Source organism: Lingula anatina, chromosome 2 (assembly GCF_051362555.1).
Source record: "Lingula anatina isolate TDL-2025a chromosome 2, LinAna3.0, whole genome shotgun sequence".
Classification (NCBI taxonomy): domain Eukaryota; kingdom Metazoa; phylum Brachiopoda; class Lingulata; order Lingulida; family Lingulidae; genus Lingula; species Lingula anatina.
In genome coordinates, this window is record NC_141768.1 from 44,884,335 (window position 1) to 44,910,105 (window position 25,771).

Genomic DNA, 25,771 nt, shown 5'->3' on the forward strand with positions numbered 1-25,771 from the left:
ACCACAGAGACCCGGGATCCTCTCCTCTTGAGGCTGCCACCAGAAGTCAGGCGGTTCTGATCTACATCCAACGTCCAGCCCCATGCCAACATGGCGCGCATGCTCTCACGCACTGGCTCCAGACATCTGACAGAATCCTAAGATTTGAGAAAGAATTACTTAATAGATACTGTCAACTAGAAATATTGAAGATTCATGTTAAATTTCAAAAGCAAGTTTATAAAATACAAAGAAATCCAGCTGAAAGCATATTAATTGAATGATATATAGGAGTCAAAATTGGAAATATTTTTCAGTCTAGAAGGAATTAATCAGCAAAGTTAAACTGGCATCTAAAGAGCATGTGGTAAAGGGGATACTTTGCAGACTAAAATACCTCAACTTGAAACACTGAATGTTGAGCAGGTAGAATTTAAAGATGACAAAAATAAGCACAACAGATTAGGGGAAAAAGAACATTATTTTCACTTTGTTCTAAAAATACAAATGTTTTTTAAATTTTGCAAATAAGAGGAGAGAGAGAATTAGTTATTTGATTTTAAGACCAATGATTTCAGATAAATGTCTCAGTGTAAAGGAGCTAGTATACATATTCATTTCTACAACAGTAGATGGAGAAAACAAAAGAACCAGTCGATGAGCTCACCACTAAGGTGCATGTAACATATCCACTTGTCCTTCTCAAACAGCTACCAGTATAAATATATCACATGCACCTCACTAACTCTTATTGCACCTATTCTATCTTATAACCATGTACAGTATTACCTTGTTGTTCAACATAGAGAATGGTTTGAGATTTGGATGTATTTTGTTATCCTCATCATAGGCTGGCCCATACACCCAACTTTGATCAAACTGCACAGCCAGGCAGGCAGGGAGGAAGGAAGGAAGAGAAGACCACAGAGTTTAAGTTCAAAGTAGACAAAAACTTGAAGCAAAAAGCAAGAGGTACAGGAGTAACTAAGTATTTCTGATGGAATATTTGTCTTCTTGAAAGGTATAAGCTAGGTGACTGAAATATATGAATCAATGATGTGATCTACACTATATATTAAATTATTCAATGAAATAAACATACTGTGTATAAATATCTAAATAAAATGTAAATGTGGTTAATCTTTACAAAATAAAACTGTAAGTTCTCCAGCAAATTCTTCTGGTAATACAGATTATAGTAAAAGCAGACAATGTAACACACCTTCTTTACGGCCCATGAGTCATGGTAGTGCTCAGCAAACTTCCTGGCCACAGACTCCAGAGGAGATGAAAGTGATATTCTAGAGAAAACAAAACATCAAATAAACCAATCAGCGTACAATGACCTTTATGCTTAGATATGAAGGTTTTTATATACCTGCTTACAATATACAACCTCAACTTATCAACCAATTATCATTACCAATTCTGCCTAAACCCTGATAGCAGACTGAATATAACACTGACTTTTGAATAAATTTTCAAATTGTTCAAACTTCTTTGGGTCTCTCATAGTGAAAGGCAGTTCCTCCAAAACCTTTGGAGCATATATCAAATGCCAAATTCTCACAGTCACCTTGTAGTTTCTACTGGTTGGGGGTTGTACATCCCATCTGTATCCAATGATGCATCCTTAAGCCACGGCTCATCTTGATTGGACAGGGAGTAGTCAGGTGACAGGGCACAGCCAATGGCTGACAGGCATGGAAGAGCTTTTGAAAACAATTCTGGATCATATGCCTGAAATTAATGTGATAAGACAATGAGAAAAAGAAAGAAAAAAACTTTGATAAGTTTGGAGAAAACTGTTACTCGTTTGGTTAGATTGGCATAATTCAATTTTTTTTGCAGTCCCTTGATTTTCTGAATTTCTAGTTATTTATGTGATGAATTATATGCTAGCTTATGTATAAATTTAATACTTTTTATTTTCAACATAAAGATACTTGATTCTCAAGTGCAACTTATATTTTTCTTAATTTTATATATTTTATTTATAGATACAATACATTATTTTCCTTTTTTCCTTTTACTCATTATCTGTATGATACAGAGAGATATCATTTGTGCTTTATCAGTTCTATTAACAGGTAAAATATAAGTGATAAAACCATTACTACTACCATTACGTCATCTTACCCGCTGTGCCAATGAATCAAAGATCAAAGTAAACAGCATCATGGTGAGTTTCTTTTCCTCCTCTGTTGCTGCACCCCAGCTGCCCCAGCCGCCAGTGCCATAGTAACGACCACAGCGCTCATAGTGGTGGGTCAAAACCTTATGATCAGAAAATTACAAATGAGTATTAATAATAGTACCCATATGATTTTAGGAAAATATGTCCATTCAATACTGAAAATATTACCAACATAATAACTGCAAATATTTTGCTTGATTTTTATCATTTCAAAGATCTTGAATTCCTACTAATAATTATGTGTCTGAAACATAAAATATTGTTCAGTCTACATACCCTCAATGGTACCACTGTGTTTTCATTTAATCCTGGCAAGTCAATAGTCAGCTTTCTCAAAAGTTTGGTCATCATGGGTGGTCTCAAGTGACTGGAATTTTAAATTATGTATATGCTTATAAAGCCAATTAAATCTCTGAGCTGCATGCCTAAGAAGCAATCATTTTATATAATTTTTCCTTGTCGCTCAGTGCATGTAAACAGGAGAACATGGAGCAGTGTATTTAAAAATCAAGAGCAACATTCAAGTTCTATCTTCACTACTTTCACCTTATATGTAAGATTTAAAGAAATCACACATGACAAACTCCACCACTAATTTACCCAGTCAAAGACACCAAGAACTCTGTGACAAGGTCTTTCTGGTTCTTGGTGAGAGATCGACACTTGGACAGCCTGTATGTTGTGTGCAGTGTGGAGTCCAGTAAGGAAGACACGTGGTCAGCATCATCAAAGAAGTGGGCGTAGGCAGTCAGCAGTGGTAGGACAGAGTTACATAGATATCTGTTCAACGCCAAAGCCATATCACTGTCAGAAGCAGCAGCCTGGCAAAGAAAAAAGATAAAAAATAAAAAAATAAAAACAATATGACCAAAAAGTCTCTTTGTGTATTTTGATGAAACTGGCACCAGTTTGCTTCATCAAGCAAAACCCTTTGATTCTTGTCTTTCTGTCTAAAAATTTCAAATCCAGAGCACTAGAATAAATTTATATTACATTTGACAGGGGAAATGTGTTTTGCATTTACATGGCAATAAATATTATAGTAGCATCTAACAATACATTATGGATAATAATCTTTGTTTTACAGGTGTTCAATATGAAGGTAGAAATGGCACACTTATCTGCCTATTCACAGCACTAGAACTAACTTGCTGCACTTTTGTTCTCACAGTCTCATATTTAAAATCTGATATAAAATTTTAAAACCATCCATACCGTGTCCAGTGTTGTAGCAGCTCTGAGATCAGGCAAGAAGCCATCCTCCAGGAGTCTGAAGAAGGTGGACTGGTCTGGTATGCCATAGACTCTCTCTAAGAACTGTACCACTGCAGACTTGTGCTGGGGGAGCAACCCTGGGGGAAGACTGCCCTCGCTCTGCTTAGCCTCACCATCTACAGAGAAATTAGATGAAAAATTTCTATATGCTCCCTCTGCTGCCCAATGTGTTTTGCTAAACTTCCCAAGTATTATGAAAAATAATCCCAACTCAAAGTGCCCACAAACATATATTGTTGCATCACCATTCTATTCTTCTATGTTTATCAGATAGACACACAATAAACACATCCCCATAATATGATGATTTTGAAACATTCTTTAAAATTTGTTTTCAAATAAATCCGACATAATGAATACTAACCATCAGACTGACTTGTAATAGGCAGAATAAACTTCAAGCCCAGAACACCTTCCAGGTCCTCAACTGACACCAAGCTTCTCAAGATGGCGCGTGCTCTCAGTGAATCACTGCGACCAGATTTAATAATCTCTGCATCTGGAGCACAGCGCCCCAGGAGGTCAACCAAGGCGGAGTAGAAATCCAAGATGGCTCCTCCCATGTCTATATAATCCTCGTCATCTTCAGGTGGCAGAGTTGAGAAGTCATATTTACTGAAAAATTTGTAAAAAAGATTTTTACTATAAATAAATATCAATAATTTCTCTAGTTTTGCTTGCTTTATTAAATAAACTTTTTTCTTTATCTATATATCAGAGAGTCCAATATCTACTCATAAAAAATAGCTCCTTCAAAAAGTCTGAAACACTGTTGGTATGCTTAGGCATGACAGAGGCAACTGAGGTTTTAAAAACTGAAGCAACATATTAGATGTATTGGGTGGATAAAAAATGTCCTGACCCAAAAATTTCAACACCTCTAATATTCTATTCACTATCTCTGTTTTAATTAGGCCTCCCTGAATTTAACTCCATGTCATGGTTTTGATCCATAAGTTTTATAACTTTATATTTACACCACAGTTCTCAATAAACAAATAATAAAGTGAAAATGCAATTATAATGTCTAGCCATTTGTAAAGCGTCACCTACAGTCTCAAAAAATATGACCAATCTTTCCTTGATTGTCACTGAACATAGATCTGCAGAAATTCATTGATTTTGAGTAAAATGGAAAACTGAAGAATAAGACATTCTTTATCCACCCATCTTTGGGTATTTCTGAGAGTACATCTAGGTTTAGGAAGTTTCATTTACAGCTTGAATAAGTCTACAATAATGAAGTATGGATGTAAAAAGATGTAACCTGTTCATTATAAAGATTACGTAATTCTGGGTCTTTATGAACTTCAAATAACAAGCAAAATGTGGTTTTGAAATAGTGGTCAAAGGACAGGTTAGAGATTTGATAATTTTCTATTTTTCTTTTGGATTTTTAGGCAACAGCCAATAAGGAACTTAGATTTTTAACTACAATGGTTGGCAGACTAAAAGAGTCTTCTAACAATTTAAAAAAACATATATTCATTCAAACCTAGCAAAAAGGTTATTAGGGATAAGTAAAAAAACACCCTTAGCAGTAAAGCCACACCCACTACATAAAGTTTGAATGTGAATTAATAAAGCTGTGATTTTTTAAAACTTTTACTAAGATAGTCTCTTGTGAAGTGTAAATGTATGTTCAGTAAACAAACCAAGACAGTTCAATCAATGTATTTAACAAAAGATTCCTGTTTTCATTAGTTAAACATTTAATAAAAATCTAAAAAAATACATGAAGAAAATGATGAAATCATAATATATTATGAGGTTTTTTCACCATTTTCGTAGATTTAAAATAGAAACAGATGTAAGTGTGATTCCTTCCCCTGTGAGATTAAAATTACACCATTTTAAAAAACATTTTTATAAAGCAAAACTGTTATTTCACACAAACAATATGGATAAATACAGCTGATTAATAGCCCCACTCTCCATATTAGGGATACAGACTTGTATTAAAAAGAGCCAACAAATTATAAACATTAATCTTCATACCCAACACCAACAAACATTCTATTACAGAGCACTATAGCATCAAAATGCCAACGCTACTGTTCTGGCTTCATTACACTACTTACACTCCATCATGGGTTAGAAATATATGCCTGTTTTTCTCCTCACTGCAAAGAAATATGTCATGTTTTGTTTTCAGTTACAGTGCACAACACAACATAGCCTATCATTCAACTACTGTACACAGATAATGCCACCAGTTTCAATCCAAAGTCTTACTATCACTACACTTCTTCTATAAGAAGAGTTTCTATTTAGTCCATGTGTATGTTAAAGAACTTCAATGTAAATAGCTGAATTTGATTTTCATACTTACCTGCACGTGACAATCAGTACAATTTTAATCACATTTTGGCAACAATGAATCAAATAGGTAGAAATACCCAAAAACTTTGGAGAAACTGGTACCAATAATCTGTAGAAAACTACATCAAAACAGTGCATTTAGTTGGGAGGGAACACTGCCTATCAAGCACTACGTAATTTCTAGGAATAATTCTTGTAAATATAAATTCAATCAACATTCAGACATTAACACAACAAATCACAATTTAACAAATATGGGCTTTTAAAGATAAATACACAAAAATGTTCTATAGGCATGACTAAAACAATACAATGCATTACATTTGGGAAATTTAAACAATGAACATAACAGTGCTTTCTTGATACCAATAAATAGGTTGAAATCTCTATTAAAATTATAGTTAATGGATTTAAGAGATAAGAAATAGAAAAAAGAGTAAAAAATAGCAAATTATCACCTTCTTGTTCTTAAAATGTTCATACGTATGCTTTTGAGAGGAAAAACAGAAATGTAATTAATTTTTTTCTGTTCTTAATGATCATGGCTTACAAAGAAAGGAAATAATTTTTCTTTAACAGGGAAAAAATGGAAACAATGTTTGAAAATATCTGAAAAAGTTATAAATCATATTTTAATTAAGTTCAGAAAGACAGGCCTGTCACTTGATTATGGCTTCACCAATTTCCACTGACATATTTCATCATCATACTTTGGTTTATTAAATCATATCCTTTAATGAAATGGATCATGAAAGCACTCAACAATCACAACAATTAACAATGAACTTTATGGACCAATGTACTATTACAAAAACAGCAGACATTTTCCCAATTTTCGCACCACATAAATTAGATTAGAAGCAAACTGTTATGAGACAAAGTCCATTTCTGATCCATCAGGCCATTCAACTACAGTACTGGGAATGGTTTCACAATGGAACTCAAGACCTGAAGTCTATCTCAACTTCAAAGCCAACAATTTCATTCTACTTCTTCAGTGCAAGATAAATTTTTAATAGTCTGCTAAAATTAGGTAAATACTGGTCTAAAAATATAAACCATTTTTTACTTGTGAATTCAAATAGACTACTACTGATCAATTTACCCTAATAGGAGACAACTTTTATTCTTAAAGCTAAGACCAATTTTTTGTCTTTTTGAGAAACCAGTCCCTGTGCAGCACTTTATAAGCAAATCAGTCACATCTTATCACAGTCTTTTTCAAAAAAAAAAAAAAAAAAAAAATCATCCCCATACCTCTGTCTCAAGAATTCTGTGTCATTGTCATCATTAATGGCTGCCAGAAAACCTGAAGACATGCTGTCCCTAGAGGCAGCGATCTGTTCCGACATTCTGATTCCATCTTTCATTGCCTTCAGTAGACCTCCGCCTTCACCTCTCAGTGCAGGCCCCAGGCATTCTGGACGTCTGATCAGCAGACGTACAACAAGGTTGGAATTCTCTTCCACACTTTCACCTGAAATGTAATAACATTAATTTTTCAATATTACATATTTGATGATGTTTACTAATGTACTTATATTGAGTAAACCCCCCACACACACACACACACACACACACCTACACAAATAAATATGTACATTATAAATCAATAATATAAAATATAGACATATACACATAAATTCAAACAATTTCCTTACCATTCACCCACACACAGAAGCGCAGGAAGTCCAGAAACCTCTCTCCTTCCACAGGGTCCCAGCCAATGTCTGGGTATCCCTTGACCAGCAGCTCTGAGTTGGACTGGACCCCGGCTCTGGACAGGTAAACGGCCACCTTCTCCAGGTGGGACTCTCTGAGGGCCAGGGCCAGCTCATTGTTGTCCATCATGGAGGAGTAAGCCACGTCCAGAGGACAGGAGCCTCGGAGAGATGGATGAGCTGAAAAGTTTGATAAATATATCTGAATACTGAAAAATACAAGGCAGCAAAGCTGTCAAATGTACCGACAAAAAGAAAATAATGATGCACAAAATACATTTCTGTCAAAACTTCAACTGATCAAGCCAAATTACAAGATAAGACTTTTGAATCAATCCTGATAGTTTCAAAGCAAAATATTATATGGTTTTCATTTTATTTCAATAAGGCTGGATAAAATATGCTGAAAAAAGCATAAAAAAACAAACAAACAAAAAAAACAGCATATCTAATCAGACCATTTTCGAACTTGACCTGTATTTTATGAATATTCATCAATTCTGTTACTTTGAAGCCAAACAGTATAATCTTGTGATGAATTCAACTAATAAAGAAGGGATATTCCCCCATCTTGATGTGTTACCACATGCAAGCAATTACTGACCTGAGTTTTCACTTTTTTAAAAGTAATTATAAGTTCAAAATATTCAGCTCAGCAATGGCATGGTGGCAAATGGTTAAAGGAAAAAATAGAAGATAAAAAAAGAAATAGTAAAGACATCCCCAAAAGGCAACATTTTGATTCACTAAATTTTCAATGCTTTTGATACAAATGACTAATTCTAAATTTGTGATAGTCCCTCTTCCTAAGCTCTTGTAAGGGAAAAATTTATTTTTGCAATAACAGTTCATTTAACTGCAACCTGTTGAGAAGCTATACTGTCATCAGTTCAATAATTATTTTCTGACCCTTATAGATAAGATTACCCCATTTATTTAACAACCCTATCAGTCTGGGTGATGTTTGTTCTGATGAAGTTTAACTCAGGTGACAGGTATAGGGCTTCAAAATGACAAAGGTTTTTTAAAATACTATTTCTCATATAAACTGAGATTTGAAAAGTGAGTTACTACATTTCATCTTTTGCAAAACCTAGCTTGTATGAGAACCGTGTGCCACAAAGAAACAATGGCGGCTCCACAGTTCCATATACAGTGCAACAGATAAAGGTGCTATAATAACACCATCAAAGTTAGGACATTGGCAGATACAGCAGGGACTATGGCTGAGAGAGATGATGGTACAGTAGACCTTCACAACTGCCCAAAATGTAGACAATATATGACTGCACCAAGACTTCTGAGCTGTTGGCATCTTTTGTGTGAGAACTGTCTTGCTGATGCCATAGAGGGGAAGAAGCGTGGAGAAATCTTCCAGTGCTTTATGTGCAGTAGAAATGTCCCTGTGCCTTGGGAGTGCATGGCTGAATTTACAGTGCCTTTGTTCCTACAGTGTGAACCCATACCCTCCACCACAGATGTCACATGTTATCACCATTATGAAGAGAAGGTGACCATGTACTGTAAGAAGTGTGACACAGCAATATGTCACTTGTGTGCCGTGACAGAGGACTGTCACAAAGACCACCCCTGTGTCAGCCTCAGGATATCGTTTGCTGAATTGGACAGTAAAAAGAGACAACTTGGTAAACAAGTCTATAAACTGAGAGTAGAAATCAATGAGAAAAAAGATACCATTACCGAGCTTGACTGCCAGGAGAAAGAACTTACAGCAGAAGAGGAAGAGGCAGAAAGACAAATTGAGACTCGTTCCCAGCAGCTTATTGATGCTATAAACAGACAGAAAGAAGAAATGAAAAGTCAACTTTGTGCCAAAGTTAATGTTGAACAGCGCTTTCGTGCAAAGAGACGCCGTGATGTGATCAATTCAATAAATAGATTGGAAATGATAACAGAAATGGCTGTTCACTTGATGCAAAATGCAACACCCAAAGAATTGATGCTGCAGCAGAAGTCTCTCTCTTCTACTATGGCTAAACATGAAGCAGAGACAAAGAATATCATTTTCAAGAAAGATAAAGTTGTATATGTCTCTCGCAGTGATGCAAAGGCCAAGGACATTATTGGGAAAATATCTGGGGGAACAACTTTTCAAAGTGTAACTGGACTGAAACTAGTAGCAGAGTTTAGTACCAAGGATGGAGTAGATGAGTACACACCAGACGTAGAGGATCTGGCAGTTGACAATGCCATGAATATAGTTGTACCAGATAGGAGCAACAATAACTTGAAACTATTTGACAGCAGTGGTAGATTGGTGTCAATGTGGTCAGGTGCTGGTAGACATAAGTTAAGGTGTCCTACAGGTGTGTGCTGTACCAGTGGTGGAAATATAGCAATATGTAGCCCAGGCAATAAGAAAATATTGTTCTTAGATTCCCAGCAGAAGCTGAAGATAACTAGAATCATCAGAGATTTTAGCTGTGCAGGTGCTGTCTTTTCAAACGACCATCTTGTGTGTACAGCAGGTGATGATAATTCAGCTTGTGTGGTGATATTTAATGCACGTGATGGTAGTGTAGTGAGAGAGATAAGGAAAGGCAAAGCTGGCAATGTGCTTTTTAGCTGGCCTCATGGGATAGCCTTGACCAGACAGGGTAATCTGGTTGTGACAGATATTGGAAAGCAGTGTGTCTATGTTCTGACCATAGAAGGGGAAGTATTACACAGGTATGGTAGGCAAGGGTCAGCTTCAGAGGGGGATGACTGTTTAGGTTCCCCATGGGGGGTGTGTGTTGACCAGTTTGGTCACATACTGGTCACTGACAAGTTCAATGACCGTATCCACATGCTGTCCCCAAGGGCTGAGTTTATATGTCATGTGGTCACTAGAGGGAATGGTCTAGTAAGACCCCTGGGTATTGTTTTAGACCAGGAGGGTCATCTTATTGTGTCTGAGGATGGGACTGGGAAAATTAAAGTTTTTGATTACCTAATTTAAGACCAGTTATGAATATATATTAGATTCTCTTTGCATCAAGTGGTACAGTTTTCTGTATGGTGCCAATCTATCTGGTCCTTAAGTGTAATAATGATACAGAGTAGTGGGAGGTTAACTCCCTTTCATAATAATAATAATAATAATAATAATAATAATAATAATAATAATGTAATATGTACATGCACGTTTTGAAATCAGATGTGAGGCCTTGGCTGTATTCAGAATACAGAGAGCATAAAGTGTATAGATATCCACTAACCATACTCAATCATTCATTTATTGATGCTTTCATCTACAATACAGCTTCTGAAGCTTCTTTTGTGTATAGTTAGGGCCTCTGTGTATATTAAACTTTTGACTGCAAAATTGATTATAAAATCAAATGTAATATGTTTATTGCACATATAACCCTCAATTTGTACACAAATTATACTTCATGCAGATTGTTTTCTTTTTTTTTTTTTTTTTTTTTTTTGTTGTTAGATGATTTGTTTAGTCTTTAATACACAGCAAATAATTGTTTTTCTTTATAAATTTATTGGTTGTATTTTTGGCTAATGTATATGATGTCTGGAGAGTAAATTCCTGTCAGAGATCCATCACAATAATAATTAGAAAAAAAATTTTCATATATTGTTGTTTTTTCAAAGTATAATTGAACAACAATTAACTTTACTTGAACAAGTTTTATCTATCAATGTCTATGACTGCATTCCCACAGGTTTAGATCGATTAAAAGGGTTGACCTAACTCCCTGGGGGTTCTTGCTAAATTGCTGTCAGCGGAGCGTGCACTATAGTTAATTACCCCCTTACAGCTTTTAGTAGGTGGGCAGACATTTAAGCCTGATTAGCTGACACCAATCTAGTGAGACTCCCCAGGGGGATAGATCAATCTAAAATCTATGGGAATGCAGTCTATGTGACGATTGCTCAGTTATGTCAAGAGAGACTGACACCTGATACCACAGTGATATAAATATCAATATTGTAGCACTAACTCTTGGATTAACATTATCATTAAATCTGATGAAATTGGAGATGCCATGTTTGCCTTCACTAAGCACAGCCATGATATGTCTAACAGACCCCCCTCCCTCCCAGCAAAGGGTGTCAAACATGAGATCTGCCACATATGTGTACTATTGCAGAGTATCAGATTTAATAGACCAAGGAATCTGGAAAATTAAAGGGATAATATCTCTTTGTATGAGATCTATATTTCACAATAATAACATTAAAAACAACTCATAGAAATATAATATAGTCAGTTTTACCACAAAAACGGCAGTAATAGCTATTATTCTGATATCTGAGCTTGTCATCGGACCATGTGACCTCCATAGATGGCTATACTCTGTAATAATCTCTTAAGAGATTATAACCAAAAATAAACTTTTTAGAAAAAAAATAGGGACTAACTTTGAATGTGGTGAAAGTGGGGTGAAAGTGTATGACGACAATGACGGCGACAACAGACGCAGGTGACAGCTGAACGTACAGACCACTTGTGTCTGTACCTAATGATCAAGGAATAACTGTGCACAAACAGACAATTATTAATTAAGATGTGTGTATACACATGAGTGTGTATGGGACAGCCATATATATCCTTGTTCTTTATTTCTATTTATTAATCTCAAACTTACGGAAATTTTCTGCCAACATGAACCCATAAACTGAAAGCAACTCTATCCTTAAATCCTTAAAAACACATGTTATTATTAATAAAGACAAAGATGGCAATGCTTTGAAAATGCATTGGTACCTAGCAACATGCTGCTGTTTTCTAGCAGGTAGCTGAGATGATCAAACATGGCCCTCTGGTTCTGGCGACTTGTGCGGCAAAAATAGCAGAGGAAACGGCAACACATCACCACCATGTCTGTGGAGTTATCCTACAGATAAACAACAAAACAAATATGTTAACTGCACTCAGCTTGTAATAGCCCCACTTATAATTAACCCACTGAACATTCACATACACCATAAATATTGCAGTTTGAATAATTATAATAGTATCATATATTTTATTTACACATTAAAAATATAGATGTAATTATTACTACAATTACAAAATTTTCTTCAATCAATAACTTTGAATAATTTTATGTGAAAATAAAGTTCTATCTTTCCATTGTTGCAATTGTTGAAGTTGAAATTTATATATGATATAAAAATGTTAAGACAGATAGCTATTTTTAACAGTCATTATTTAATGTAGATCCAATACTGCACTAGCAGCAACAAATAGATCAATCAATAAATAAATGACTTTCTCCTCTCCTACCACTGGTTGCTCCACATCTCCATCTCTCTTCACCTCCCCGCCACCGGCCGCCTGCTGCTGCTGCTGTTTATTCAGCGTATTCACCATCAGTTGCATCACAGTCTCGTGGACATATAGGGCACGCATCAGGTCTGGGTGCTGGAAAAACACCTTGTTGTCCAGGAGATCCCTGGGGAAGAGATATACGTACCAAATTAAGGAGGTGGACTATTATTATTAATTACTATTATAACATTTCTTCTTTACCACACACACACACACACACACACACACACACACAAACACAAACACAGTATTAGACAAAGATGGACAGAGACACATTACACAAAAGCAGATATAGAATAAGAAAGAAACAGACAGACAGAAAAAAGACCTACTTGATGCTGCTCTTCAGTGTCTCTTCTTCCTGTGGCGCCACCTGCACATTTAGCAGGGCTCGTATGTTCCCAAGAGCCTTCACCAAGTTGTTGATGTCATGGGTGCTGGCAGCACTTATTACGTATGTTTTCAATATAGCTCTCAGAACCTAAACATTTCAAAATGTAGCAAATTTATTACCACCCCTTGAAAATTGTTCATGTTTCAAAAACCACGCATATTACTTTATTCAGTCTTTGCTAGGACTCTTAGAGCCTAAGCATTTTTGAAATAAAAACATAAATCAACCTATGGAAATTGAAGCTATTCCAAACACTATTTTACCATTTTTTGTATGTCTTGCTCGTGTGAATGTCACACACTTCTGATAAAAAAATTGAAGACGTTTATTACGAGTACAATATGCACTGTGCATAATCAGCATAAAGGTATCTTTTCAATGACAAGCATCAATCAGCTTAATGTCTTTATTAGGCTAAAATTAAAACAATTAATTGTCATCAATATCAAAGCACTACCATTAATTGAGCTATTAACTTTTATTTTAAGTTACAAATGTCAATCCACAGTGAATGATAACCATACCTCTCCAATGCCATCGTATTGTCTATAGAGCAGGCTAAACATCTCCTGCACCAGGCTCTGGTCAGTTATGAAATCTTCTTCGGCCCATTTTCTCATTGTATTGGAAATCAAATTCTGTAGAGATCCTTTGAATGAAGGAACAATAATGACAGGTGTTATGAATATAAATCACTCACCCTGAATTTCAGAGTTTTACTGGAAACAGCAGAGGCATGCTAATATAGATGGGATCAGTTCCCAGTTCTCTCTTAAATTCAGGGTGAAAATACTTGAAATGAGACAATGTTTGGAATTGCCAATTCTAATATCAATATTACAGAATGGTTTGTAATATATTGTTAAATCAGGTCTTTCAACACAGATCAGTACGTACAACAGATACATATATAGTAGCTACAATACAAACATTTAATTTTAATATTTACAAATATCACAAAATTAAATTTATACACATTGAAAGCAAGCTGTACTAGGATTAGCATGTATTTCCGGCATTTATTACTTAATTCTCAATAATAAAATTTACAAATAAGTGATTATTTCCTTGTACACATTATTATTTTCTTCATTTAATTACAAGCACTTATATATACTCTTTGCTATCATAATTTGCATTATTTCTGTATAACCAATGAACTCAAGTGCAGAAACCACTAAACAAACAACAATTCTATAAAGAACAAGAAAGTGCTGCTACTGCATGAGGCAGAATGACAGGGAGTTTTTAATTGGTAGGATTCATTGCTTTGTTTTTCTAGAATTTGATCATGGGAAATATGGAAAATGGTGTCTCTCTGGTAAGGCATTACCTATCAAGACTGCCCTTGTGGGTCCTATTTTTATTCGTTTCCAGTCAGAGGGCAAGGATAAAACCAACAAATACTCTACCTGCTTTCATGTGCAATTATTAGAACTACTGATGTTGTGTGTCAATTTGTAAGGTTTGGGTTTTTTAATCTATAAGTGCAATTTCTCCACTCCATGGGCAATTATTATCCCCCAGTACCCTGATGTGTTTCTTTTAATGTGTTATTGCAATGTGTAATTTTAATTCCATATTGATCAGGTGCAGTTCACTTTCAAATTTCATAAATGTTTAACATCTTTGCAAATTATGCCTTGAACTATTAGCCATAACTGATAGAAGAATAATTAAAAGGTTAGTCCTATTTAAAAATATCAGATCTAAAATGGAATCTGGAGGATGTAAAAGTCAGACTAGTGACTAATTCATTTTTTTTTGCAGGACTGATACCATAACTATATTAAAATCATTACCAAATATTCGGTAAGATTAGCATATAATGATATGTATACTGCTCGAAACAAAAATCAAACTTTAATTTGGGGTTGGAATGAATAAAATCAGTAGCAATCGATCAGGTATGAATCAACCCATAAATTGTGTTGGTTATTCAGGTCTTGAATTACTTGGGATATAACACAGTGCTGTTCTGTTAGTGGCACGCGGGTTTACCAACTCCAGGCAATACATACCGTCAGGCATATAACCTGAATCTATAAATGGAGACAAAGCAAAAGGAAACATTGGTTGAAACATGTACGCATAAAAGAACTGAAATATGGCCCGGTGTGGAAAGGTGAAAACCTGAATAATTTTGTTTTCTGTTTCACTTGTTTGTTTTTCCATGCAGGTGTTGTTGTTTTTTTTTTTTTTTTTTTTTTTTTTTTTGTTTTTTTTTTCAAAATATATGGCACAAAGGTCAGAATAATCATTATCATCATCATCAATATCATTAGTCAATGAAAAAAGTACTAAACAAATCTGAATTCAACATAGTTCTAAGGGTTATTTTGTTGTAGGATACATTTTTTATCTAGTATCATCAAGGACCTACAGCTGTATGAAAGAACAACCAAAAAGGCTTCAGAACAGAAATTTTCTACAAGCAATAAATTTTTAAACAGTGACAAAACGCATGATTACAAGACAGCACACTAGAGACAGAATGAGCATATTCAATGAAAACAGTTTCCTCTCTATTCAGCAATGATCCATTTGGCATCTACACATACCGAGTAAAATTAGGCAAAAACCGAGGCAAGATTTCTGGACTCAATCAAGAATATTTTCTACTAAAGCTAAGTAACAATTTCATCCTCTAATCAATAAGTTTGACATAAGATGGAATTAATACATAACCTTTTAAAAACAAATTACAATTTGGTAAATAATAAAATATGCAAGCTAGTTTGAGCCAAGAAATTTCCTTCAGCTGAAAAGGTATTAATAATAGAACTAAGATACGGATTATATATTATATACGAGGCAATCAATGAAGAGTCATGGAATTTAAAATGACATTTAAATGAAACGAAAAAAGTGACACAACTTAAGTTTTGTAAACATGCACAATATCAATTTGCCTACATCTTTATACTATAAATGATTGCATGTTCTAGACAGCTTTGACCAAATAATATTTGACAATTTGAATTCTGCAGACCACTACATCACTAACTCTCCTAAACTCAGATTTGAAGAACAAGGCAGCAAAGCTGTCAAATGTACAGACAAAAAACAGAAAATAAAGATGCAAAAAAGGTCATTTTGTCAATTTTGATGCAATAATAAATAATGCTTATAATAGCACTGTCAGTCAACACTGAATTTTAATCTTGCACAACAGGTAACATGGTCAATAACAGGAGTGGACCCAGAGATATTTTCTGACAGTATTACAAAGTATCTATGTTGATCCATCCTCCATTTTGATGGTCTTCCAACAGAAAAAAATAGATACCAGTCAATATAAACTTAATAACCTGACTGTCTTCCGGAAGACCCAGAAGATGGTCTCAATCCACCCCTTCAATAAGATTACAGTTTCAGGACCATGAGAGTTCAAATTCACATTATGAAAGACTCAATATTTGAAAAATGATGACAGTGCATAAAATAATATTACATAATGTTTAAAGACATAAAAACAATACAACTGCTTATGTAGAAATACAGAAAATGTGCAGAGCCCCAGGCAGATGAGAGCCTGCCTGGGGCTAAAAGTCACAAATGCAAGTGTTTGAGAAAAAATTATAAAGGAAAACAACAAAACTAGAAAAGCACTTTGAGAGTGCAGACCTCTGCCAAGGCAGCAGTTGTTGATTATTATTGATAATTGATTGATTATTGATCCGGACCACCACCAAAAATTAATCATTGTCCTCTTTGGCCCACTTCCGACAGTTCCTGAAAATTTCTGCAAAATCAGTCCATAACTTTTTGTGTTATGTGGATGACAGACAAACAGGGGTGAAAATATAACCTCCTTGGCAGAGCTTGAGGTAAATATAATTCCAATGAAGCTGCTATTCAAACTTTTAATCTTCCAGTTTGATATATATATATATATATATATATATATATAAAACTTATTTGCAATATTAAACAAAATTTACCTGCATAATTATCACTGCTTCCTTATTATTAATCTAGCAGAGAGCTTTACCTTTGGGAGTTTACAGGGAAATATCAACAAGTGTGCTTTACGTAATCTCATTTAATGGCCTATTAAAGCAAATGACTTTATAACCCTAAAATTAATCTAGTGATACCCAAGGGTAATTTACAGACTGACCCACTCAAAGGTCTTCAGGCCCATAAGTCACACCTTAAGAAAAGCACAAAACCATAATGCCCAAAATAGGAGACTACCAATCCTGATGCAATAATACATTATGTTTAACTGCACAGTCAACATCAACTTATGCACAACAGGTAACACAGACGAAAGTAAAAGCATAAGGCTTCAGGCCCATCAGAGTTCAAGTTTATACTTAGAAAGTGCCAGAATGAGAAAAATGAAAATTTCACAAAAAATGCATAAATACAATAAACATGATAATCCAATAGAGCTGGTTTTCTCATGAGCTGAAGGCCAATCCTAAAAATCGTACTTGTAAGTTTAAAATTATAATAAGTAGCACAGTTTTCTTTTCATAATGTTTGCAGTAGCAGTGCAAAAAGATTGTCAATTTTGATGTAACATTACATAATAAATTAGAGAATAATTATCACCAATTTTTGTTTATTGACTATAAATAGGATGGACATGTAGAAAATATGATTACCATTTGGCTTCATGTCCATGGGAGCTCCGAGTCCCACAATGAATATGCCAAAAAAGATAATGAATATAACACTAAAATGTATAACTTCCAGAAAAAGAAGCCAATTAGACTGCTTTTCTAACTCAGGCTGCATTTTAGTCCTGTGTTTCTTTTTTGAAAGTTTGACAGTCATAAGTAACACGGTTTTTCCATAATGGTCATCAAGGCAGCAGCACCAAAAATTGTGTTTTCTTCTATTTTGATGAAACATTACATAATGCTTAACAGCATAATGACCATCGATTTTTAATAATAAAATATAAGTGTCATGGATTTTCACAAAATGTGACTAGCACGGGTCTTCAAGCCCATGGAGGTTCTAAGTCACACCTTGGAAATGCCAATATGTGAAAAATTAAATTTTCACAAAAAACTGTTTAATTGCCAGAAAAATTTACCAAACAGACTGCATTGCCTACTGAAGCTGTATTTTAGACCCATGTTTCTTTCCTGTAAGTTTGAGAACAGTAATTGACATGATTTTTGTTAAATGGTCATCATGGGAGCAGTGCCCAAAATAGGGGTTTCTTCAAATTTTGATGCAACATTACATAATGTTTAACAGCATAATGACCATCAATTTTTAATTATAAAATATTAGTATCACGGATATTCAGGAAATGTGACAAGCAAAGGTCTTCAGGATCATGGAACTTCAAAGTCACACCTTGAAAATGCCAATAAGTGAAAAATTAAATTTTCACAAAAAACTGTTTAATTGCCAGAAAAATTTACCAAACAGACTGCATTGCCTACTGGAGCTGTATTTTAGTCCCATGTTTCTTTCCTGTAAGTTTGAGAACAGTAAGTGACATGATTTTCCTTAAATGGTCATCATGGGAGCAGTGCCCAAAATAGGGGTTTCTTCAAATTTTCATGCAATATTACATAATGTTTTACAGCATAATGACCATCAATTTTTAATTATAAAATATTAGTATCATGGTTATTCAGAAAATGTGACTAGCAAAAGCCTTCAGGCCCATGGAACTTCAAAGTCACATATTGAAAATGCCAAAATGTAAACAATACAGCACTGTTCTGAAATGGGTTTATTTCCATTTTTAACACTTTTTAAACATAAAACAAAATAAACAGTTTACTGCCATTTTTATATGACCAATGAAGAAAATTGATGAGATGGGGAAAAGTATCAATAGAACAGTTTTAAATGTCCAACTTCCTCCATTCTGAGATTCTGAACATAGTGGATGAATGCATCTGACAAACTGCAATGATATGAGTTTATTTCCATTTTTGACACTTTATTACACAATACATGATAACAAGTTTACCATCATTTTTACAAAATCAACTAACAATGTTGTAAAGATGCAGGAAATGCCAAACAAACACATTTACGTATCTTATTAGGTCAATAATGAGACTGTTAACATGCCTAAGAATTGAATGTGAGGAAATGTGAAAAAACAGCATTACCTTTTAAAATAATGGACTGATTATGCTGATTTTCAAACTCAACCTGCGTTTTAGTAAGATTGGCCCCTCCTGTGAGTATAATGACAATTGGCCAATCTGTTTTTCTTATATTGTGTTATCAGTGTTGCATATATACTGAAAAAAGTGAAAAAAAAACAGCATAAATTCCCTATAAGTGACCCGATCGTGCTGATTTTCGAACTTGACCTGCGTATTATGAATATTTATCAGCTCTGTAAGTTTCAAGCCAAAGGGTAAAACAGCTCTTCATTTATTGTGTTATCAGTGTTGCAAAAATGCTGAAAAAAAGTGAAAAAATAGCCTAAATTCACTAAAAATGACCCAATCATGCTGATTTTCGAACTTGACCTGCGTATTATGAATATTCATCAGTTCTGTAAGTTTCAAGCCAAAAGGTAAAATGGTTTTCCACTTATCGTGTTATCGGTGCTGCATATATGCTGAAAAAAGTGAAAAAACAGCATAAATTCCCTATAAGTGACCCGATCATGCTGATTTTCGAACTCGACCTGCGTATTATGAATATTCATCAGTTCTGTAAGTTTCAAGCCAAAAGGTACAATGGTTTTCCACTTATCGTGTTATCGGTGCTGCATATATGTTGAAAAAAGTGAAAAAACAGCATAAATTCCCTAAGAGTGACCCGATCATGCTGATTTTCGAACTTGACCTGCGTATTATGAATATTCATCAGTTCTGCAAGTTTCAAATCAAAAGGCAAAATGGTTTTCCACTTATCGTGTTATCGGTAAAAGTGCACGGCGACGGCGACGGCGACGACAACGGCGACGACAGACGCAGATGATGGCTATATGTACAGACACATCTGTGTCTGTACATAAAAAAGTATTTCTTTGAGAAGTACAGCATACAAAACACCTAGGTTACCATAAATCAAAGTAATGATCAGACATCAAGATAAAAATAGTGTTATGAGCAAACTAATTTTCAAAACATTGTTAATAAAAAATTAACTACGAAAAAAAAAATTCATGTAATCCTTAGCAAATGCATTAGTAAGTAAAGTTTATTCTATGAAGATATCCAGGGCAATCATTTGACTCAATACATACTGTAACGCCATTTTAGTTGTCTTTTGTGAAAAGAGGTAAGGGGGACACCATCTAATATAATCAAATTAAATATTTTTATCAAACTGCTATAAATCATTGAAAAAGTTCACATAGTACATCTAATACAGTAAAAGTGACAAAATAACTATTAGATGAAAAAAATCCATAAAAAAAAAACAATTTTGTGATATCACATGTAAGTAATGACATTCACAATGGCAAAAATAGTGCAATTTTTGGATCATTTTCAAAAAGATGAGTATAAAAAGTGTTTCTGTGGTCCTAAAATGTCTTTCTTCTCTTTACAGAAAATCCTTTTTGAAAAAGGTAAGGGAGGTTTAAGAAGTGCACTATTTTTGTCACAATGAGTTTAATGCCAATTTCAATATAAAAGCACACATAAAACGCAAGACAAAGACAGTGTACATGTACATGTACACAGTAGAACATGTAAAAAATTATGACATCCACCAAAAAGCTTGTATGACATCCATGTAGAAAACACAACCAACCCAAGGATGCTCACAAATTACTAAAACCAAATACTACCTCCACAAATTGGCAGATATTGCATTTTGTACTAAGTGAGCATCCTCTCCGAAGAAAAAAAGAAAATCAAGACTAACTCTAGAAGTAATACTCTACCTGACCAACCCAAGATTTCATCTGAAATGGCAGAAAAAATAAAAAACCATGCTTGGGATTAATGGGTTAAATAAAACATATTTTAGGGAATGAAGGGTAAGTGGGGAGTAAAAAGGCAGGCGTTTGGAAAAAACTAAACAACCATAAAGTAACATAAACCATAAACGATAAAAAGAGCATCTTTGACTAATTCTTGCCTTCATTCTGTGCCAAACTTAAATCATTCTATGAATAATAAAAATAATAAAAACAAGCAGAGTCTGCTTCCTAACAGTGCATGTGCCATACAATTGGTCTTAGATTTTAATGTGCAAGTTGTGAAAAATATAAAAAAAAGTTAAAATTTGGTAAACAATGGAGATGAAAATATAAGAAAAAAAATGATGCAAAATGAAATTTTAACAAAATTAAATCCTTTCATACATTGTATGACATAATTTGTATAAATAATGCACTGGGAAGACTGATTTAAACTTAATATAAAAAAACCACCTACCCTTTCATCAATACATGACAAGACAATTGGGACATACAAAAAGCACAGCAATCGCAACAAATTCTAGATATTATTTATCACTAGAAAAACTAACACAAGATGCACTAGATTAATTGTTTTTTAATGGAAATTGATCAGCTTGTTTTGCCCTTCAATAATGCAAAGCAGGTTTTGCATGTACAGTTCAAATTGAATCAACTGGTGGTGAGCTTAATCAATGTTAATACTTCTGTTCCCCTGTTTCATGGCAACATGCACATTCCCCACATTGCAACACTGACATGTTAACCCTTTAAATTGTTTAAAAACCACAACTTCTCTTCAAAAAATCATTACAAAATATTCCTCTTACCAGGTTTTTCTCCCTGCTTTTTGCCCTCATCTGTTTCTGCTTTCTTTTCTTCCCTTTTCTTAGCAACAAGTTGCAGAATTTTATCTTGCCATGAAGAAGCAGGTGGGGGCTCCACAGCCTCAACCTCAGTCTCTGGTGAATGAGCATTTCAAAGTTAATAAGTTAATCATAGTAAATCAGCTTTCTCAAGTTGTGAAACATAAGTTCACTGAGCATTTTAATGGTTTTAAGACATTAAGCAAATTGTTATAATAATAATAATAATAATAATAATAATAATTATTATTATTATTATTATTATTATTATTATTATTGTTGTTGTTATTATTATTATTATTATTATTATTATCGTAATCATTTTTATCACTGTTGTTGCTGTTCTTATCAATCATCTTTTATAAACATTATCACAATTATCACAATCATTATCACAATCATCATAATCATTTCTATCATTCTTATCAAAATATCAAATAAGATATTAATCAAATTGTCATTATTATTATTATTGTTGCTGTTGTAGCTGTTCTTGTTATCACAATCATCTTTTATGAAACTTTATCTCAATTATTACAATCATTATCACACTCATCATTATCATTCTTATCAAAATAGGCCAACCCAACCTTTCTCCTCCTTGCTGGAGGGGACAGCACAGTGCTCCAGGAGTTCATTATGGAAGTTCTTCAGGATCTCCTTCAGGTCATCACTGCAGGGACACACCATGCCTCCATCTTCATCTTCTTCACTTTTAAAGTTCAGCAAGGACCTCATCTGAATAAATAAATTTGGGAAAGAATGTCAGGGTTGCTCACATTTCCATTCTCAAAATGTGCAGTTCTCTGGTTGGGCAATGCTGTTAATTACAGAATAGCAACTAAACATTAAGAATTAACACTGAAAAATGTGTGGCACAGGTCATAGGGTTAAAATTCCCTTCAACACAATCCATGTCCTCCTAGTCTTCACTTTACCTGCTCTTGAGGGGTACAGCGGAACTCTCGAGTTTTCTTGGCAGCAATGGCTGGTGGAAGATCTGACTGCTTGATATAGTTGTATCTAACTCTCTGGTCCTAAAACAGTAATAAGTTTATGAAGATTACATGAAAACCAGTTGATACATCTAGTTTTAGATTAACAATGTATGTTAACAGATGATAACTTTGACTACATAATAAATCTTCCTCATGAGCTGCGACTAAACAATACCCTTATGTTTCCATCTTTCTACTGAATTGTACCTTAGGTCAAAAAATGTTGACTGTAGACAAAAGAGAACATTTGTCTCAGCAAAACGTATAAATAAATAAAGTGTCAAAGTCAGATTCAGCTTTATTTTATGTGATTAAATCGATCACAAATAAGTTAAGTTTGGTCTTACATTTTGAACAGCTGCACAGAAGTCTGTTGCAAAAGACATAATGGATTCCATCCTTTTACGAAGCTGGCAGTCACAAAGGTGTTTCAGCAGGTGACACATCTGCAAAGTATGCAAGAGTTTTATATATAAAATGTGAATTCAACAACTGGAGTTACAGATTCAATGTGGGCTGGCCTCCTAACTTTTGAATTGCCATGTATCTGATAAGCTTACACTGTGCATATTTGAACATAAAAAAAAGCTGGCAGGCATCATATCTGAAGCCCAGGATACCATATCCTAACACATTTTACCTTTCACGTGATACCAATGAGACTTCCTACTGGTACAGAATGTCGATCAAAGCACATTTATAAGAACTGTGACATGTCAGATACTTAAATCTCTCATCTTCATTGTCTCACCAAGTAAACAGGTAGACCTGTGTGTCATAATTATTAAAATTTATCAAAAAAAAGTGACCCACCTCCAATTTGACAGGCTCTGCTAATTTCATCTGCAACAGTCCCTCTGCACAGAAACCTACAGAGAAAATATCATGATGAAAAAATATATACTCAATATACTTGGGATATAAGGTTGAATTTAAAGATTATACTAATATACAAATGATTTGCCTAATTTGAATACAGTACTATAATTTCATTCCAAATAAAAGTAATGTGACAATCTCTAAGGAAAAAATTAGTGTTTAACACCAAACACACATAAAAATCAAAATATTACATTGCCCACTATGAATTTACATGCAGGTCAAATCAGTGACATACCTTGTAAACCAAGACCCCACCTTCTTGTGTAAACTGGAACCAAATTGAAAAACAAAACACTCAATATTTCAAAGCAGATTCACCTCTAAAAATACACAGCCAGCATACTTACTTACCTCATAGTGCAATTTTTTTCCAAATGTTTTTTCTTCTTTTTCTTCTCATCAATCATTTTATGCCACATCCAGATACTACAAATATCTTATTAGCCAACATTAGTAGATCCATAAATGGTAGCCAACAAAATATTTTTTAACTTCTGGCCATGACACCAAATAATTGGCATGAAGAAAGTGGTGGCCAATAAGATATTTTGTAACATCTAGATATAATCAACTTATTAGACGTTTATTAGACATATCTCACAATCTGATAGGTTCATTAGTAATTGTTGAGATGGCACTGTTTGTGTGGGTGAGTACTATAAGGCAGTGGATATGCTGGATGGGAACAAAATTGCACACTGCATTAACTTAATTTACAATCTCATGCAACACAAAATTTGCTTTGGCTTTAAAACCAAAGAAGCAATTATTTAAAATGAATATGTTAGTATTGTCACTCCAATCTTCATAACAATGAACACAAAATTGCAAATGGTTAAAATGGTTTTTAAAAAACTGTAAGAATTTACAATAGAATAGTTTGGAAGCCTCTCAGATATTTTCAGCTTTTTTACATATTAACTGATTAAAGCAAAACATTATTCCAAATGGTTTGCTCTAATCAAGCAATTGCTATTTTTCCACTTCTCGGAGATAAAGCTTTTTCAATGAAATTTGCCATAACATAGCAGTTATGTTAAATCTCAGTAAAATCATGCATTTCCTAACACAACCATAAGTGCACAATGAAACACTAGTTTTATAAGAAATTGTAAGGCCTAGCTTACTTCTTTCCTTGTCAAATGTATGTGGATCTATGAGCACAAACAACTGATGGAGGTCCTCCTCTGTGCACATTCCCATCACCAGCAGACGGTCTATTAGACGCAAGAGAGGCCTAAAAGAAACAATGCATTATGTAATTTTTATTTTTCATAATCATTATTTCCATTAGACACATATTTTATGCATTATCTTAAATATCATCATTTTGCAATCAAAGTAGTAAGTGTGTTCTAATCCACTTGCTAAATAAAGTACAAAAATCTTATGCAAAAATTGTGATCACCAAAAGAAAAAAATCAATCATTTTCCATCACAGTAGTAAGTGTGTTCTATAAATATATTAAAATATGACATGGTGAAAAATATATTCCACAAAGTTAAAAAGCTTTGTATCTTCTACTAGAATCCGTAAATAAATTTACATAGAAAAAGGAAAAATAAGCCTCTTACACAAACAAGTTTTCCTGTGAGCCTCCAATGGGATCCCTGATATGGGGTCCTCCTGTCTTGACGGCCATCACCAGGGAGTGCATGGTGTGCTCTTTCAGTGCTCCTAGGTAGAAGGGGGGTGCAGCCATGGGGGCAGGGGGCGTGACGCCTTCTGAGACACCAAGGTTCATGGAGCCCACATTGCTAGAAACAAAATCATTGGTATCCTTTTTTATTTTCTAAAGTATAGCAGTGATTACATAAATATACTTCTTTTAAGTAATGGGCATAAAGTAGAAATATTTCCTTTAACTGGGATGTGAAACACAGTGCATTTAATATAATTAAAATAATCTAACAATTTAAAGTGTAATATAGCATAACAAAATAATACATATTACTGTTGTCATTACATTTTTATCATCAAAAACAATA

At 34.2% G+C, this 25,771-nt stretch overlaps 2 protein-coding genes across 25 annotated transcripts in view; one reads left to right on the plus strand and one right to left on the minus strand.

The window, feature by feature from the left end:
- Positions 1-25,771, minus strand: part of LOC106160817 (ryanodine receptor) — a 130,989-nt gene that overhangs the window by 37,588 nt on the left and 67,630 nt on the right. For 19 of the 24 annotated variants that reach the window (XM_087006919.1, XM_087006905.1, XM_087006906.1 and 16 more), the window contains 26 exons: positions 25,358-25,540; positions 24,910-25,019; positions 24,018-24,050; positions 23,714-23,769; positions 23,248-23,346; positions 22,841-22,939; positions 22,493-22,640; positions 21,867-21,998; positions 21,019-21,039; positions 20,374-20,424; positions 13,709-13,833; positions 13,123-13,271; positions 12,746-12,914; positions 12,224-12,353; positions 7,435-7,674; positions 7,031-7,250; positions 5,533-5,574; positions 3,816-4,066; positions 3,392-3,567; positions 2,777-2,997; positions 2,453-2,543; positions 2,119-2,256; positions 1,556-1,719; positions 1,202-1,280; positions 769-858; positions 3-137 (listed from right to left, as the gene is read on the minus strand). In XM_087006919.1, the coding sequence (XP_086863045.1) occupies positions 3-137; positions 769-858; positions 1,202-1,280; positions 1,556-1,719; positions 2,119-2,256; positions 2,453-2,543; positions 2,777-2,997; positions 3,392-3,567; positions 3,816-4,066; positions 5,533-5,574; positions 7,031-7,250; positions 7,435-7,674; positions 12,224-12,353; positions 12,746-12,914; positions 13,123-13,271; positions 13,709-13,833; positions 20,374-20,424; positions 21,019-21,039; positions 21,867-21,998; positions 22,493-22,640; positions 22,841-22,939; positions 23,248-23,346; positions 23,714-23,769; positions 24,018-24,050; positions 24,910-25,019; positions 25,358-25,540 (3,352 nt within the window). The remainder of the gene's footprint in view (positions 1-2; positions 138-768; positions 859-1,201; positions 1,281-1,555; positions 1,720-2,118; positions 2,257-2,452; positions 2,544-2,776; positions 2,998-3,391; positions 3,568-3,815; positions 4,067-5,532; positions 5,575-7,030; positions 7,251-7,434; positions 7,675-12,223; positions 12,354-12,745; positions 12,915-13,122; positions 13,272-13,708; positions 13,834-20,373; positions 20,425-21,018; positions 21,040-21,866; positions 21,999-22,492; positions 22,641-22,840; positions 22,940-23,247; positions 23,347-23,713; positions 23,770-24,017; positions 24,051-24,909; positions 25,020-25,357; positions 25,541-25,771) is intronic. The other 5 variants (XM_087006916.1, XM_087006922.1, XM_087006912.1 and 2 more) reach the window with 5 other exon arrangements.
- On the plus strand, positions 8,347-10,769 carry LOC147763741 (uncharacterized). Its single transcript, XM_087003393.1, has one exon. The coding sequence runs from the start codon at positions 8,717-8,719 to the stop codon at positions 10,454-10,456; it is 1,740 nt and encodes a 579-aa protein (XP_086859519.1). The 5' UTR covers positions 8,347-8,716; the 3' UTR covers positions 10,457-10,769.